The 14184-nt window shown below is 42.8% G+C and overlaps 2 protein-coding genes across 8 annotated transcripts; both read right to left on the bottom strand.

Annotated features, from left to right (window-relative positions):
• Positions 1-2783: 2783 nt before the first annotated feature.
• On the bottom strand, positions 2784-5327 carry LOC133890534 (cytochrome b-c1 complex subunit 7-2, mitochondrial-like). The gene is made up of 3 exons (XM_062330936.1): positions 5209-5327; positions 4229-4276; positions 2784-3193 (listed from the first exon to the last, which is right to left on the bottom strand). The coding sequence occupies exons 1-3, from the start codon at positions 5251-5253 to the stop codon at positions 3125-3127; spliced, it is 162 nt and encodes a 53-aa protein (XP_062186920.1). The 5' UTR covers positions 5254-5327; the 3' UTR covers positions 2784-3124.
• Positions 5328-10529: 5202 nt separating this feature from the next.
• Positions 10530-13752, bottom strand: LOC133890533 (uncharacterized). 7 transcript variants are annotated; one of them, XR_009904055.1, is made up of 9 exons: positions 13182-13749; positions 12903-12976; positions 12663-12745; positions 12248-12294; positions 12072-12150; positions 11744-11976; positions 11525-11680; positions 10879-11124; positions 10530-10811 (listed from the first exon to the last, which is right to left on the bottom strand). XR_009904055.1 is itself a non-coding variant. In XM_062330935.1 (7 exons), the coding sequence occupies exons 1-7, from the start codon at positions 13619-13621 to the stop codon at positions 11884-11886; spliced, it is 702 nt and encodes a 233-aa protein (XP_062186919.1). In that variant the 5' UTR covers positions 13622-13746; the 3' UTR covers positions 11675-11883. The 7 variants fall into 7 exon arrangements, 2 of the variants coding, with proteins under 2 accessions (XP_062186919.1, XP_062186918.1); XR_009904056.1 differs by having other exon boundaries at positions 11525-11603; XR_009904057.1 differs by lacking the exon at positions 11525-11680.
• Positions 13753-14184: the final 432 nt, after the last annotated feature.

Here is a 14184-nt window from a genome sequence, read left to right as displayed (position 1 = left end):
CAGCTGCAATACTATGGAACACTTGGGCTGGAGGTATGATTTTTTTTTTAAAAAAATAGAATATTTGGAGGAATTATTGGATTCTTATAGGTAACTTTTCTAAGAAACCCTTTGGATAATAAGAAAGGCTCTCAAAATTCCTATAGGAACCCTCCCTTCACTCAACTTTGTAAATGATTTAATACATCCGATCAAATATCATGTTATAATTCGAGAAGTCCAAGGCAACATGTCTCTTTTATCTCTCCTCGTCTCTCTACTCTAATACATAATTTTCTTCAAAGTTCCCGTGGTTTTTCTGTGATGTCTTTTAGACTAATTTCTACATTTCTATTTCCTGTACGAATCCACTGTCCATGACAGTAAATTATGTGTTTTATCTATTTCTACGTTTTTTTTCCTTTCTTGCATCCCCAATGGGGCTGAATTGTCGACTATAGAAATCAAAATTAAGATACATTCCATCTATTCTAAACAAGCACTCAATGATTGGTTTTTTTAAGAGAACTTTAATGCCCGTTCCTTGCTAGTGCTACTGTCATATCCCAATCGTTCTGCCATACCCATTAAGAAAACAAACCTCCCATCATGCAAATGCATTGCTAATGAACCACAACAAAGCCGATGCATCTTTTCCTCTGAGCGGAAAGGGGAATATTTACCTAATTAAGCACCATGATCACAAGCCCACAGTATGATCAAGTCGCCAAATCAATTGCGTCCACAAAATGATAGCTCATTCCCTACCACTATGGGTGGGTGGCGGAAGATGGGCATGGATCGTTCTATCACAATATTAGCAGCTTGAATCCTTGATATGATATGGAAAACATAGCTATTGTGAAATGCTAAGGCCACAAGACAAACACCATAGGGCCTATTTGGTTGGTGACCAAGTAACCCAACTGGGTCCTGTTTGGACCAGAGCAAGATAATTTTCTCTCTCTTTCCTGCTGTCTTGAACTGTTTCTCACTAAGTTTCCGGAAATTGCTTTCGTGTTCCACGCACGCCTATACAACCTCAGCATCATATCCTAGTGTAAAATTTCCAGATGTTTCCTGTGTGTAAAACAATCAAATTTACAGTGGCATGCAACGAAACAAAAAACATCTGCCACAACACCGTCAGCTGAAGTTAGCTATGTGATGGAGTTTGGGAGCAGACATTTTATGGCATTTGTCCACAATGGCTAGAAGAGGCCAAGGGCCTAGGAGACACAAACAATAATGGAGCAATGCTTGTCCTCCAAAAAAGTCTGCTGCTAGTACTGTACCATGCTTGATGCATGGTGAACAGAGCGGAGAGGGAGAGGGGCCCTTCATTCTCACAGCTGCCATGGTAGGGTGGTCACTGTTGGGACAATGGAGGTTGAGGAGGACCCTGCCTGCTCTCTGTAGTCTGTAATCCACTCGAGGAGGCTACCCAGCCATCCAGGTATGTGAAAGCTACATATCATCCACACGGAAAAAGCTAATCATTTGGATGTGGATATATGGAAAGTGCGAGAATCCAATCATGCTGATCAAATAACTGTCAAAGAGGAAGATGATGTAGGTAGCAAGTTGGGTTTGTAAATTGGAGAGAGATAAAGTAACTAACAAATTTGCATGAGGTTCAGCTTTAACAATCTTGTGGTGAGATGCTTCTGCTATTCCTTGGTGAATGGTGAGTATTCAGCTCAGAGATTCTCCAAGATTTACCAGCCAGAATGCCAGATGCATTAGGTAGTCACATGCATGGTGTATACACAACCCAATGGTAGGGACTTACTCACATACTTTGCAGATGGGTACAAACCTGCCTTTTATGGGATTTGGAGTGTTTGCAGTCCTCTTTGGCATCAAGCCAGCACAAGGCTTGGATAGATGTAACACATATTTCAGCACCGGGGTTAAAGATAACATGTAGAGGGTCTATGCGCGGTTGTTGTGATGCGTTGCACTGTGCTGTGGAATTTAGTTAATTAGAGGAATGTTTGATATTTCCAATACGATTTTTGTTATTACAGATTCTAAAAAGATGCTTCAAACTAATAACTACACCCAACAATAGAAGTAAATAAGCACTTTTGAAAAAAGCCAGCCATAGAGAGAAAATTGGTGAGGCTTCTAAGTAAAAATTACCACTGGACCAGTGGTGGAAAGCTTGTTTAACCTGGACCTCTAGGTTTGTTTTGATTCATAGGGCCAGCTCGTGTGTATATCTCCTTTAACAAATGCCAGAGCCTCTACTCATTTTTATGACCCATTTGGAACACAAGCGATTCCTAGAGTCCATGCGGAATTTATACTCCTTATGAAATATATTCAAATTTGTGTGAGATTCCTACATTCTAAACGAGGCCTTATAGAGAGAGGAAAATAAACTTGTACGCTGATTTGAGTAAGGAAAAGCAATATATTTTAAATTTCTATGTCAGTAGGGGAGGGAGAGAGAAAGAATACTAAAAAGGAGTGTACTTGCATGGCACAAGTGCCTTGTTCAGGTGATAATCATAGTACACTATGTATTGCACACTGAAACTTGGAAAGACAACCAACTTCTTCAATTCTAGTACCAATTTGGCATTGTAGTTCTAGTACGAAGTAGTGCCTTTGATCAGCAGGTGCTCAATTGCTCATCATGTACTCCACCGTTGTAGTACAAGATGATACTGTCATGATTTACTCAAGTTGCATCCAGACATTTAAAGGATTTACATAGAAAATTTGTATTGTTTTCTGCAAATTTTCTGCAAACTTGTGTTCTTCAGGCCTGGGCCCTCTGAACAGAGATACAATACTTGAAAAGCAACTGAAAGGATGAGATTAATTGACGACATAAAACCACTCTCCACAACATTAGCACCAAGCTTACTTCAGTAGAGTATTTCAGTTCGCGAAATGCACCGAACTGTTCCAGTGTTCATAAATACAAGGCTTCATTGACCATCCCATTATGCTAAGGGAGGACAATGGAAATTTGATCAAGTGAAGCACAAACAGATGTTCTACAACAAATCCTAAACCATGTCCAATTGTTCTGCCAAAATGTTTGTGTGGAAAACAGAAGGTGGGCATTTTCTTCTCGCCAATCATCTGCTGCTTTTTATTGCGTGCATTGTTAGATCATCAAGTAAGCACTTTATGGGATGGTTCTCTGGTAGAGGGCAAGTGCTCCTAATGCTTCACGCTCTGCTCTCTGCTTTTTCACCTGCAATACAGATGCATTAAACAGCAGCCATCCAGGGGTTATTTTAAACAAAATCTTACCATGAAATGCCTCCAACTAAGGATGAATCTGAATGAACTTTAATAAGAAACGTGTCTCTAAGGCATATGCTGATGCTGATAGGCATCATGTTAAAGCGCAGGGACTACTCATGCATGAACATCAATTAACATCTGATGATATTCTACTAGAAGTACCAATACGTGAAGGAGTAAGTGAATCAGAATGAGTACATAACACAGTCACAAACAACCACAGAACATTGTCAGCCTGAATATCAGTTGTGTAGACAACACTGTCCTTTCATGTTGTCCTAGAATTGATGATACACATATAATGGATAGTGATGAATGGATGATAAAGAACTTCAATTGCAATGTACATACAGTGGAAGTCATCTTGTAATTTATGCACATGGTTTTTTTTGTTACATACTGGCAACAATTGCAAGCTACATAGACCAAAAGACAATAGAAAAACTACCCAAGTGAAATAACAGTAACGTCCATGCCAAAAAAGTAACAAAACAATTGTAAAATATTGCAAAAAAGGGATTGATATTAGATAACTGAGAGATGCAAAGAAGACAGATTTAAATCACTCCATAACTGGGAATTGTTGTTAGAGAACTGAGAGCAGAGAAATGCATATCGACACCAGTAGATTGCGGATATGGCTGTAGGGAAACTAAATTACTAAATTTCATGAGATAATTTTCTGCTATAATTATATGTACCATGTGCTCATGATTGATTAGGTTGAACTGATCTGGTTTGTCAAAGAGGAAGGCACACACTATGACAAACCAAGACAAGGGAAAAAACTAACAGAATCCTATGTAATGAACATGTACCAATACATAATGAAGATCAATTGGTCGAGCAAAGCGGAAAAAATTGTGGCTATAAAACAGTATCATGATAAGTGCATTTAATTAAGGTCCAATTTTTGGTGACCAAATCATTAACATGTATGTGGGGAGAAACAAAATGATAAGACAGAAAGAAATGTACTTACCAGAGCGAGCATGTCAGAAAGATAGCATCTGAATGGTGTCTGCAACGCCTGTCAGAGAAGAAATTGGATGGCGTCAAAAATCAAAATATCTGATGCATATAGAAATTGGATAGTGGCTGAGAGGGACGGCAATTAGAAATTCTGTTTCTCGGCTAGGACGGTCAAAATTAAAACCTGATACTCGCATATAACTAATAGCCATAGGTGAATTTGAATTTCAGATGTGCTATACCAGTTAACTAAGTTATACATCTGAAGGCCAGGAATCCCACTAAATCCTCAACGAACAAAGGAAAAAAAAAACTCACTATATCCACGATACAGCAGTCAAAGACATGGGAAATTGCGTTGTGCATTTACACAAATAACCCTAACAAAACACCTCACAAGGAAAAAAAATGAGCAGCATACATCACAAATAACTAGTATCAAAATCAACCAAACCCACAGGCTCCACAAGAGCTTCCTTCTTTTTTCCTATTCACAAACATCTAAATGATGTTTAGAACCCAACCCCAGTCACCAATGATCATCACTTGTTCTGCAATTTGTAACGCAAACACCCGATCGAACCCAACCAACTTGGAAAGCTACATCCACCTAAAATCAATCTAGCAATCCACCATAATGACCTACTCAAACGAAGACATGAGCAATTGCAATGAGCATTACATGCAAACAACCATAACAAAAAAGAACTCAGAAGGAGAAAAGCCAACAGCTACACATCACCAATAACTAAGTTTCCTTCTTTTCCATTTTCACAAGTTTACAAGCATCTAAATCAATTTTACAACCCTAATCCCAATCACCAATGATCATTCACTTACTCTCCATCCGATTTTCTACGAGCCCACCTAAAATCAATCTGGCAATCCACCAAAATCACCATCACAAGTGGAATTAACTAAAATTGTAATCTCCCCCAGCTGCAAATACACATACAAACCGGAGAGCCAGGAACAAGCATGAATCTTCACCTGGACATCGTCGGGGAGGTACTGGTGCTTCATGGAGAGGTCCATGGCGTGCTTAAGACGCTGGTTGCGAGCGTCCACCAGCAGGGAACGAGGAAGAACAGAGGTATGAGTTCTGAATATTTTTCATCGCTGTCCTTAGAATTTTGTTACAAGCCGTTTATATACCCACGGCTACCACTGCCCAAAGGGACCACTCGTGACAGCTGGACACCCAACCACGCCAGCTCAGCAAACGAACGAAGCCAACCAACAAATTTGAACTAGCTCGCTTCCGCGTTGCTCCTTGGGCGTTCAGCTCCAGTAGCGTTGCTGACATCTCCCCCCACTTCAGACATTGCATGTCCCCACACAATGGCGTCTGAAAATCGCTGCTTCACCACATAAAAATCCTCCCAAGTAGCGCAATCCGCCGGCAACGTCGTCCATTTGATCAATACTTGAGGCATAGCTGAGTTACCTTTCTTTACCAGCCTACGATCCAAAATTGCTTCTGGAACGACCTCAGAACCATCCAACTCAGCGATCTGTGGCAAATGAGCATATACTGGAGAGTGATTAGGAGTAAATGGCTTTAATTGAGACACATGAAACACCGGATGAATCCTAGCATCCGCGGGTAAATCCAGACGATAAGCTGATGCTCCAATGCGGTGAAGTACTTTGTAAGGGCCAAAGAACTTGTAAGCCAATTTAGGAAAAGGCCTATTGACCACTGAAGACTGGGCATAAGGTTGCAGCCTTAGCAAAACCTGGTCCCCAACCGAAAACTATCGGTCAGACCTATGTCTGTCAGCCTGAAGCTTCATGCGATTCTGAGCAGCAGCCAAATGAGCTTTCAGAGCCAACTGTTGTGTTTCCCTCTCCTGTAGAAACTCAGCCACAGATACTTGTGTTGTACTAGGAATCTCAGGCCAAGCACCAAGTCTTGGTTCATGACCATAGATAACTTTGAAAGGAGAACAACCCAAAGATGAATGGAATGAGGTGTTATACCATAGCTCAGCCAAAGGCAGCCAACTTTTCCATTTCTGAGGAGAATCAGTCACAGCACATCTCAAATACATTTCCAAACATTGATTGACTCTCTCCGTTTGCCCATCGGTTTGTGGGTGATAAGCTGTACTTGTGAGCAACTTGATGTCTAATAATTTGAACAGCTCATGCCAAAATGAGCTCAAAAACACCTTATCTCTGTCTGAGACAATAGTTTTTGGCACCCCATGTAGCTTGACAATATGATCCAGGACCAATCTAGCAATGTGAGGTGCTGTAAATGGGTGTTTAACTGGAATAAAGTGGGCATACTTAGAATATCTATCCACTATCACCAGAATCACATCATAACCTTCAGATTTTGGCAAACCCTCTACAAAATCCATAGCAATATCTTGCCAAGCACCTCTGGTAAAGGCAAAGGTTGCAGCAACCCCGCTGGGTGAATGTGCTCATGTTTAGCTTGTTGACATACCTGGCATTGCTTGACAAAATTGTCCACATCTTGTTTCATAGATCTCCAATAAAAAAGCTTGTGAAGTCTTTGATAGGTAGCCTTGGATCCAGAATGTCCCCCAAGAGCACTTGAATGCAGGACAACAATCAATTTAGTCTGAAGAGCTGAATTACTACCAATCCAAATCCTATTGTTATGCCTGATAATACCACCATGTAAAGAATAACCTTGCTCATTAGGACTAGATATAACCAATTGAGCTAATAACTCCTGGGCTTTAGGATCTGTGAAATAAGAATTCAGCACTTCTTGGACCCATACTGGAACACATTCAGAAACAGCCTGCAAAGCTAGAAGATGTCCCACTCTTGACAAAGCATCAGCAGCTGTATTCTCAGCACCCTTTTTGTAAACAATTTTAAATTGAAGACCCATCAATCGTGTCATAGCCTTTCTCTGCAAATCAGATTGCAGATTCTGCTCATCCAAGTAGCATAAGCTGCGATGATCAGTTCTTATAATAAATTCCTGCCGTTGCAAATAAGATCTCCATCTCTCCACTGCCATGATGAGAGCAAGAAACTCCTTCTCATAAATGGACAAATGTTGATGCACCGCACCCAAAGCTTTACTAAGAAATGCCACAGGCTGCCCTTTTTGCATCAGTACTGCTCCAATACCAGATGCACAAGCATCAGTTTCCACCACAAATGTTTCACTGAAATCAGGTAAGGCCAGAACAGGAGTACTACTCATGGCCTGCTTAAGCTGATCAAAGGCATCCTGGGCTGTGTCACCCCACTGAAATTGCTTTTTCTTCAATAAATTGGTTAAAGGCTTAGCAATAATCCCATAATGTCTCACAAATTTTCTATAGTACCCAGTGAGACCTAGAAACCCTCTCAACTCAGTGACATTAGTTGGAGTGGGCCATTTAAGCATGGCTTCAGTTTTACTGGGATCAGTGGCAACTCCTGCAGCAGAAATAATATGTCCCAAATAGACCAATTTATCTTGGACAAAAGAACACTTAGATTATTAATAAAGAACTGATGCTCTCGCAGTGTATCCAAGACCTGCTGCAGATGAGACACATGCTCCTCCAAAGTAGCACTATAGACTAAAATATCATCAATGAACACCAAGGCAAATTTCCTCAAAAATGGCCCAAGAATATCATTCACAGCACATTGAAATGTTGCTGGGGGCATTTGTAAGCCCAAAAGGCATAACCCTGAATTGATAGTGTCCATGATGGGTTTTAAAGGCTGTTTTATATTCATCATCCACTCTCATTCTTACTTGATGGTACCCAGCTCTCATATCCAAACTAGTAAACCACTTAGCTCCAGCTAACTCATCCAAGATTTCATCAATCAAAGGCATAGAAAATCTGTTTTTGATAGTCAAAGAATTTAACTTCCTATAGTCCACACAAAACCGCCAGGAACCATCCTTTTTTTGGACCAAGAGAACCGAAGAAGCAAAAGGACTAGAACTGGGAACAATCAGACCAGAGTGCAGGAGCTCCCTCACCTGTTTCTCTATCTCATCTTTATGAAATGGTGAGTATCTATAAGGCTTGCAATTTATTAGAATGGCATTAGGGACTAAAGGTATAGAGTGATCACAAGTTCTAGTGGGTGGTAAAGCACTAGAAGTCCCAAAAACATCTGGATATGCAGATAACAACTGCTGAATTACCTCTGGACTAGCAGAATCAGCAGAAGAAGAAAAATACTCCAAAACTGCTAGAGCCCAGATTTCATTTCCTTGACACCATTTCAGCACTTGTGCAGCAGACAGTTCCTGGATCTCAGCTGAAGGAACTGTCACGCCATGCAAAGTAATATCACTGCCTTTATGCTGAAATTGGAGATATTGTTGCTCCCAATGACAAACCATAGGACTACACTGTTTCAACCAGTCATAGCCCAAAATGGCATCATAAGCACCCAAGTCCAACACCCTCATATCAGTTTGGAATGTATGCCCTTGTGTCCACCACTCCAACTGCAAAACGGCCTTATCACTGAGTAGAGTAGCACCATTAGCCACCTTCACTTGAGTAGGTGCTACTTGGACTGGTGTGACCCCAATTCTAGGTTACAAGGCAGTATTAACAAAGCTATTAGAGCTACCACTATCCACAAGAATCAACATTACTTGATCGCGCACCAAAGCTCGAAGCCTCATTTGATCCTTGGCCATAGTACCAGAAATAGCATTAAGAGACAGATGGTAAGAACCTGAAGATTGAACATCTTCCAACTCCAACTGTTGCAAGACAGCTTCAGACAGCTCCATATGCATATCCTCCAAGGCCAATGCATTCACTTGGGCTTGTGGTTTCTTAGGACATATCGAGCATGAGAGGAATCAAATTTGTCTCCACAATGATAACAAAGACCATTAGCCCTCCTATAATCACGCAATTGTCGTTCCTTCCACAAACTACTCCCAGCTGAAGTCTGTTTGGTATCTTCCTTTCCTGAACTCCGAGGACCAAATGAGTGATTCTGAAATTTAGATTTACCTCGAGACAAAACCTGCTGCTGCACTCGAGCAAGCACAGCTGCTCTATCCACAGAATCAGGAAGCTGAGATTGAACAGCCCCACGCAAATCATACTTCAAACCTTTCAGAAATTGAGACACAAAAAACATCTCATCAAAGCCAGTGTTATACATGGACACCTGGTAACGAATCTCCTCAAATGCCACAATATAGTCCTCAACCGAGCCAACTTGCTTAAGATCCAACAAATCCCCAATAGAGCGCCGATAATCATCCACACCGAATTTAGCTTCCATAGCAGCAATAAACTGATCCCAAGTGCCCAAACCATGTGTCACCCGATATACTTGCAACCACTTAGCCGCATTACCCTCCAGATGCAATGAAGCTGCTGTCGCCCACATCGAAGCATCCACGTTATACAAATGAAAGTAATCGAGGCATTTTTCCTTCCAAATACGCGGACACTCGCCATCAAATTTGGGAAACGACAACTTGGGCATAGAGTAACGCGGAATCTGGGCGAACTCAGTGGGGCAACGAGAGGGACCAAATGACGAACATGTCATCGGCGGCTCACCGGCGGTTGTGGAAGCCGCAGGTGGTGGTGGACGAGGAACCGGACATGGTAGCAGCGGATCTCCATGAGTGTTGCCCAATCATGGCGGACTGCATCCACGCTGCTCAGAGGGTCCAGGAAGGAGAAACTTCGCCACCAACTGACTTGTTGCTGCCACCTGTTGCGCCAATTGTTGCTGATCGCGCGTGGATTGAGCAACGGACTTCGTGGTTACATCCAATTGAGCAGTCAACTGCTGCTGAACTGTCGAGCCCACTTTTGCAAATAGCATATCCAGACTCTCCAACACACGCTCCCACCGATCATCCGATTTCTTCTCCGCCACCTCCATAGCCGCCAACACGAACCCTGTCTGCGGAGAAGGCTTCGGTGGAGCCGTGATCACCGGTGGTCAGAGAGGATCGGTTTGGAAAAACCTCCCCAATACGCCCTCTCCGACAGGTCTACCGCCGCCGTGGTCGAAATACGATCGAGGGATTTTACGCCTGAACTAGTCAAGCAACCCAAATCGCAATCCGACCAGCCACCATCACCACCGCGAGCTTCGAATCGAGACTGCTCCAGGAATTTTACACTCGAACAAACGCCGAGCAACCTTCGCAGAACGCAATTCCGCCGCTAACATGCCGAGGATCGATGAATCTGATACCACTTGTAACACCCTTGGTCGCTGACGACGATCGCTAGTGACGTGAGCACGTGGATCACACTCAGGAACAAAAGGGAAATGGAGGACGAGGAAGAACCAGCAGGGAACGAGGAAGAACAGAGGTATGAGTTCTGAATATTTTTCATCGCTGTCCTTAGAATTCTGTTACAAGCCGTTTATATACCCACGGCTACCACTGCCCAGAGGGACCACTCGCGACAGCTGGACACCCAACCACGCCAACTTAGCAAACGAACGAAGCCAACCAACAAATTTGAACTAGCTCGCTTCCGCGCTGCTCCTTGGGCGTTCAGCTCCAGTAGCGTTGCTGACACCGCGCCAGCGCCTCCTTGATGTCCAAGTCGTGGTACGGGTCGTACCGTCGTACAAATCATCATACCGGAGCCCTGCGGTGGCAACAAACGCATCAGAATCCACGGCAAAAAAAAAAAACAATCAGCATCGCGGAGACACCTCCGCCGAGCCATAGCCGCGGCCGATTGACCCTAACCCTAGGATCCGAGCCTCCGAGCGTGAGGTGGATGGTACGGACCATTTTTGCCGAGGCGGGAGGCGACGACGTTCCAGTGGAGGCGGGCGAGCAGATTCCGGCGCATGTTCACGAACCACGTTGACAGGTTGAGAGCATCTTCGAGAAGCTTCGCGGCCTTGTGTGCTCGACTTCCAGAGATAGTTCTGGTTTCTTTTGGATCTCTTATCCTTATTTTGTTCCATGCGTGAATCTCCATAATTTTATGAAACTAGCTAAGTGCCGTATGTTGTAATAAAAATATAGATATTAAATATAGTAATATCAAATACAAATTTAAAGTATAGATACGTGGACATGTTATGAAAGTACGTCGAATGAATACACGATGCCTTTATAATTTCTTTATTTATTTTTATTAGTAAAATCGGTCGTATTCGTAGCCGGTAATAAAATAAGAGGCTCCAGGATGAGGGTAAATGAAAAAATAAATAAATTATTTGGATTTTAACGATTTTTATTAGATAAAATGGGAGGAAGGAAGAGCTGGCACGGAAACTAACACGTGTTTTATCTATAGAGATAGAGTGTAATTGAAAGTTAAATGGCGCCTTTTAGTTTCTTGCTTACCGACTCCCTTACTCGTTTTAGTTCGTTGCTGTCTCCGGTCAAAAAGGAGGGGGCAGATGATGTGAATATTGCCAATTTTCTGAAATGGAGCTTTCAGAGTTTGGCTATCAGTTTTGAACATTGCCGATCCATGATCGATTTGAACATTACTGAGTTCTGAAATGGAGATCTGACTATCAGTATTGAACATTGAAGGTTTCTGACGGTACATATTTTCACCTTAATTTGCAGCCCAAATGTTGTTCATCCTCGCATCAGCCTTACATGGATATCTCACTTAACAAATGACGCAAGTCCATGTTACTTGTACACTTCACATAAAAATTACTTATGCACAGTACTGCATGCATCAGCATCGATCAGCTGCCTTTCTGCTGCTCCGGAGCGGATACGAATATCTGACCGATGGCCTCAAGCGCGGAGACATCCCAGCTCTCAGAGTGCCGAATCACCTGAACAAATGCAATCCAAACAATATTGGATCATCTGCAACTTTCCGTTGATAAAAAGGAGACAATTTAACACGGTTTTGGCTTCCGGTCCCTACCTTGTAGTCTTTGTTCAGATCGTATGTTGTGTTGCCTCTAATCGCAATCAGGGGCCTCCATGGAAGCCTTAAGTATGTCCTGAAAATATCACAGTCCTGTTAGTCGAAGGGAAGACAATCCTCTTTTAACATACTATTGGGAAATAAAAAACAGATTTTGAAGCTTACAGAAGCACCTTAGTTTCCATGTTGCTTTGACGAACTTTGTTTCAACCCTTGAACCCTGCAAGATTGGAAAGAGAGTTACGAGGAATTAAAATGTGCAGGGCCCAGGTACTTCGGTATAGATCATACATTCGTTCTGTAAATCAAAGGACTTTGCAAATAACAGTATAGAAGAATCTAATCGGTCAAGGTACAACTAAAATATTTAACTTGGTATTTGTTACTAATATCAAAATATTCTAAAAAATGGCGAGTTGTTTGGTACAATTCAGAACTGAAAAAGCTTCAACCAGGAGATGCAACCAGAGAATTGGTTGTCAGAAACAAAAATACAATATGCTACATATGCTGCACACAAATCATTAAATTATTTTTTTAGTTCAAATCATTAAGTTATAGTCAACAAAACAAGGCAAACATTGTCACCTTTTCAATGTTTTCCAGCTCAAGCGAAGGACTGTCGAAGAACGGCACTAGCAAATCCAGATTCTGAGAGTACCTAGACCGTCCTGCGAATCACAAGAACACACTCGGTGACAAATATTTCTCAGTCCTTTTTACACCAAAGAAAAGGAGACATGAGACATCAATGTGATTTTTCTACACCCGGTTTCTTGCATACATGACAATACCAATTATGTTCCACAAGGTAACTATTGCACATACCGCGGAACTTTATCGTCGGATCCTCAAACAAGCAATTTTCCGCGTATATGCTCGGAGTGAAATCCCCTGCAATCCTGGAGGAGTTGGTTATCATTCATTTGAAGAATCCATGTCATGTGATGTGTATCAATTTTATGATTTTATCAACTTCTTCAGCGGTGGCAGTAGCATAGAAACAAGCATCTGCTCCTCTCTACTTGAGGTCTGCAACCTGAAATCCCCATGCATGGTGCAAACAATCCCTGGTGAAAGAATGCAACGAGGCCGAAGAAACCTTACCAGTGAGGAAGTATGCCCGCCGGTAATCGTCTTCGAGCACGGCGACCACATCCTCGACGCCGCCGAGAGGCGGACCAGGCTCTGCTCCGCCAGCATCGCCCCTGAACCGTCGAGCAAGAAAACCGCTCATAGCTATGCCCACGCCATGGAATCCAAAGCGAGGAGAGGATCGAATCATGAGTAGATTTGTGGTCTGTGGAGCCTTGCCTGGGCTTCTTGTTTGGGGACAGTGCCCTGAGGAGCTCGGTGATGGCGCCGACGGCCGCCCTGACCACCGACGGCGCTTCCGGCGCGGCCCGGACGACGCCGGCCAGGCGACGGCGATGGCTCTGCTTCCGCAGGAAGACGTGCGAGCGGCGAACGGATTGGTGGAGCTCGGCGCGAGAGAGGTGACTGCCGGACGGGAGTGCCGACGGTTTAGCAGTTGAGCTTGGCGCCATGGCTTGCTCGCGCAGGCAGCAGCGATTGGCTCACAGAGCACAAGCTCCGTGCTCTCGTGATCACCATTCACCATGAGCAGGTCGTGGCTTATGAGGCCTCCAGTGCGACACGCCGGTCGCCGTTTCATCCGAGATCCCATGAGACGTCTTCCCACCCGGATTTCAATTTAGTTTTACATTTTTTTTCATTCACCAACAAAAAAGACTAAAATTCATAGAATTTTAACAAAATTTCGTTCATTTTTTGTCTTTTGCTAGGTAAGTCTCATGTATCAGTAAAAAAAAAAAAATTAAAAATAGATATTTCGCTCATCTTCAAACTTCCCAAAATTTCGATGAAATTTTAATCCTGTTCCCAACACAGCCAGCCAGTCATGGTAGACAGTCAGTCACCACACAAGCTTCAGAGTTTATCACATTTTTCAAATTGAAAACCTTTTGATACAAAACAAGGGGAAAGAGTACGGATCAAACCATGACGCAGCTGAAAAACCGACCGGTTTTCAGTGCAACGGTTAGGAAGAATAATTTCCCCCTAATCGAAAATACAACTTTATACGGGC

The sequence above is a fragment of the Phragmites australis genome, chromosome 14, assembly GCF_958298935.1.
Source record: "Phragmites australis chromosome 14, lpPhrAust1.1, whole genome shotgun sequence".
NCBI lineage: Eukaryota > Viridiplantae > Streptophyta > Magnoliopsida > Poales > Poaceae > Phragmites > Phragmites australis.
The sequence above is the reverse complement of the archived record's forward strand: the minus strand, read 5'-3'. Positions and strand labels throughout refer to the sequence as shown.

Coding starts and splice junctions, on each gene's coding strand:
- LOC133890534 (XM_062330936.1), bottom strand. CDS start 5,253: ATGGACCTCTCCATGAAGCACCAGTACCTCCCCGACGATGTCCAG. Junction 4,277..5,208: donor ACCTCCCCGACGATGTCCAG/GTGAAGATTCAT, acceptor CTTCTCTGACAG/GCGTTGCAGACACCATTCAG. Junction 3,194..4,228: donor TTTCTGACATGCTCGCTCTG/GTAAGTACATTT, acceptor TCTGTATTGCAG/GTGAAAAAGCAGAGAGCAGA.
- LOC133890533 (XM_062330934.1), bottom strand. CDS start 13,621: ATGGCGCCAAGCTCAACTGCTAAACCGTCGGCACTCCCGTCCGGCAGT. Junction 12,977..13,181: donor GCGGGCATACTTCCTCACTG/GTAAGGTTTCTT, acceptor CAACTCCTCCAG/GATTGCAGGGGATTTCACTC. Junction 12,746..12,902: donor TCCGACGATAAAGTTCCGCG/GTATGTGCAATA, acceptor TGTGATTCGCAG/GACGGTCTAGGTACTCTCAG.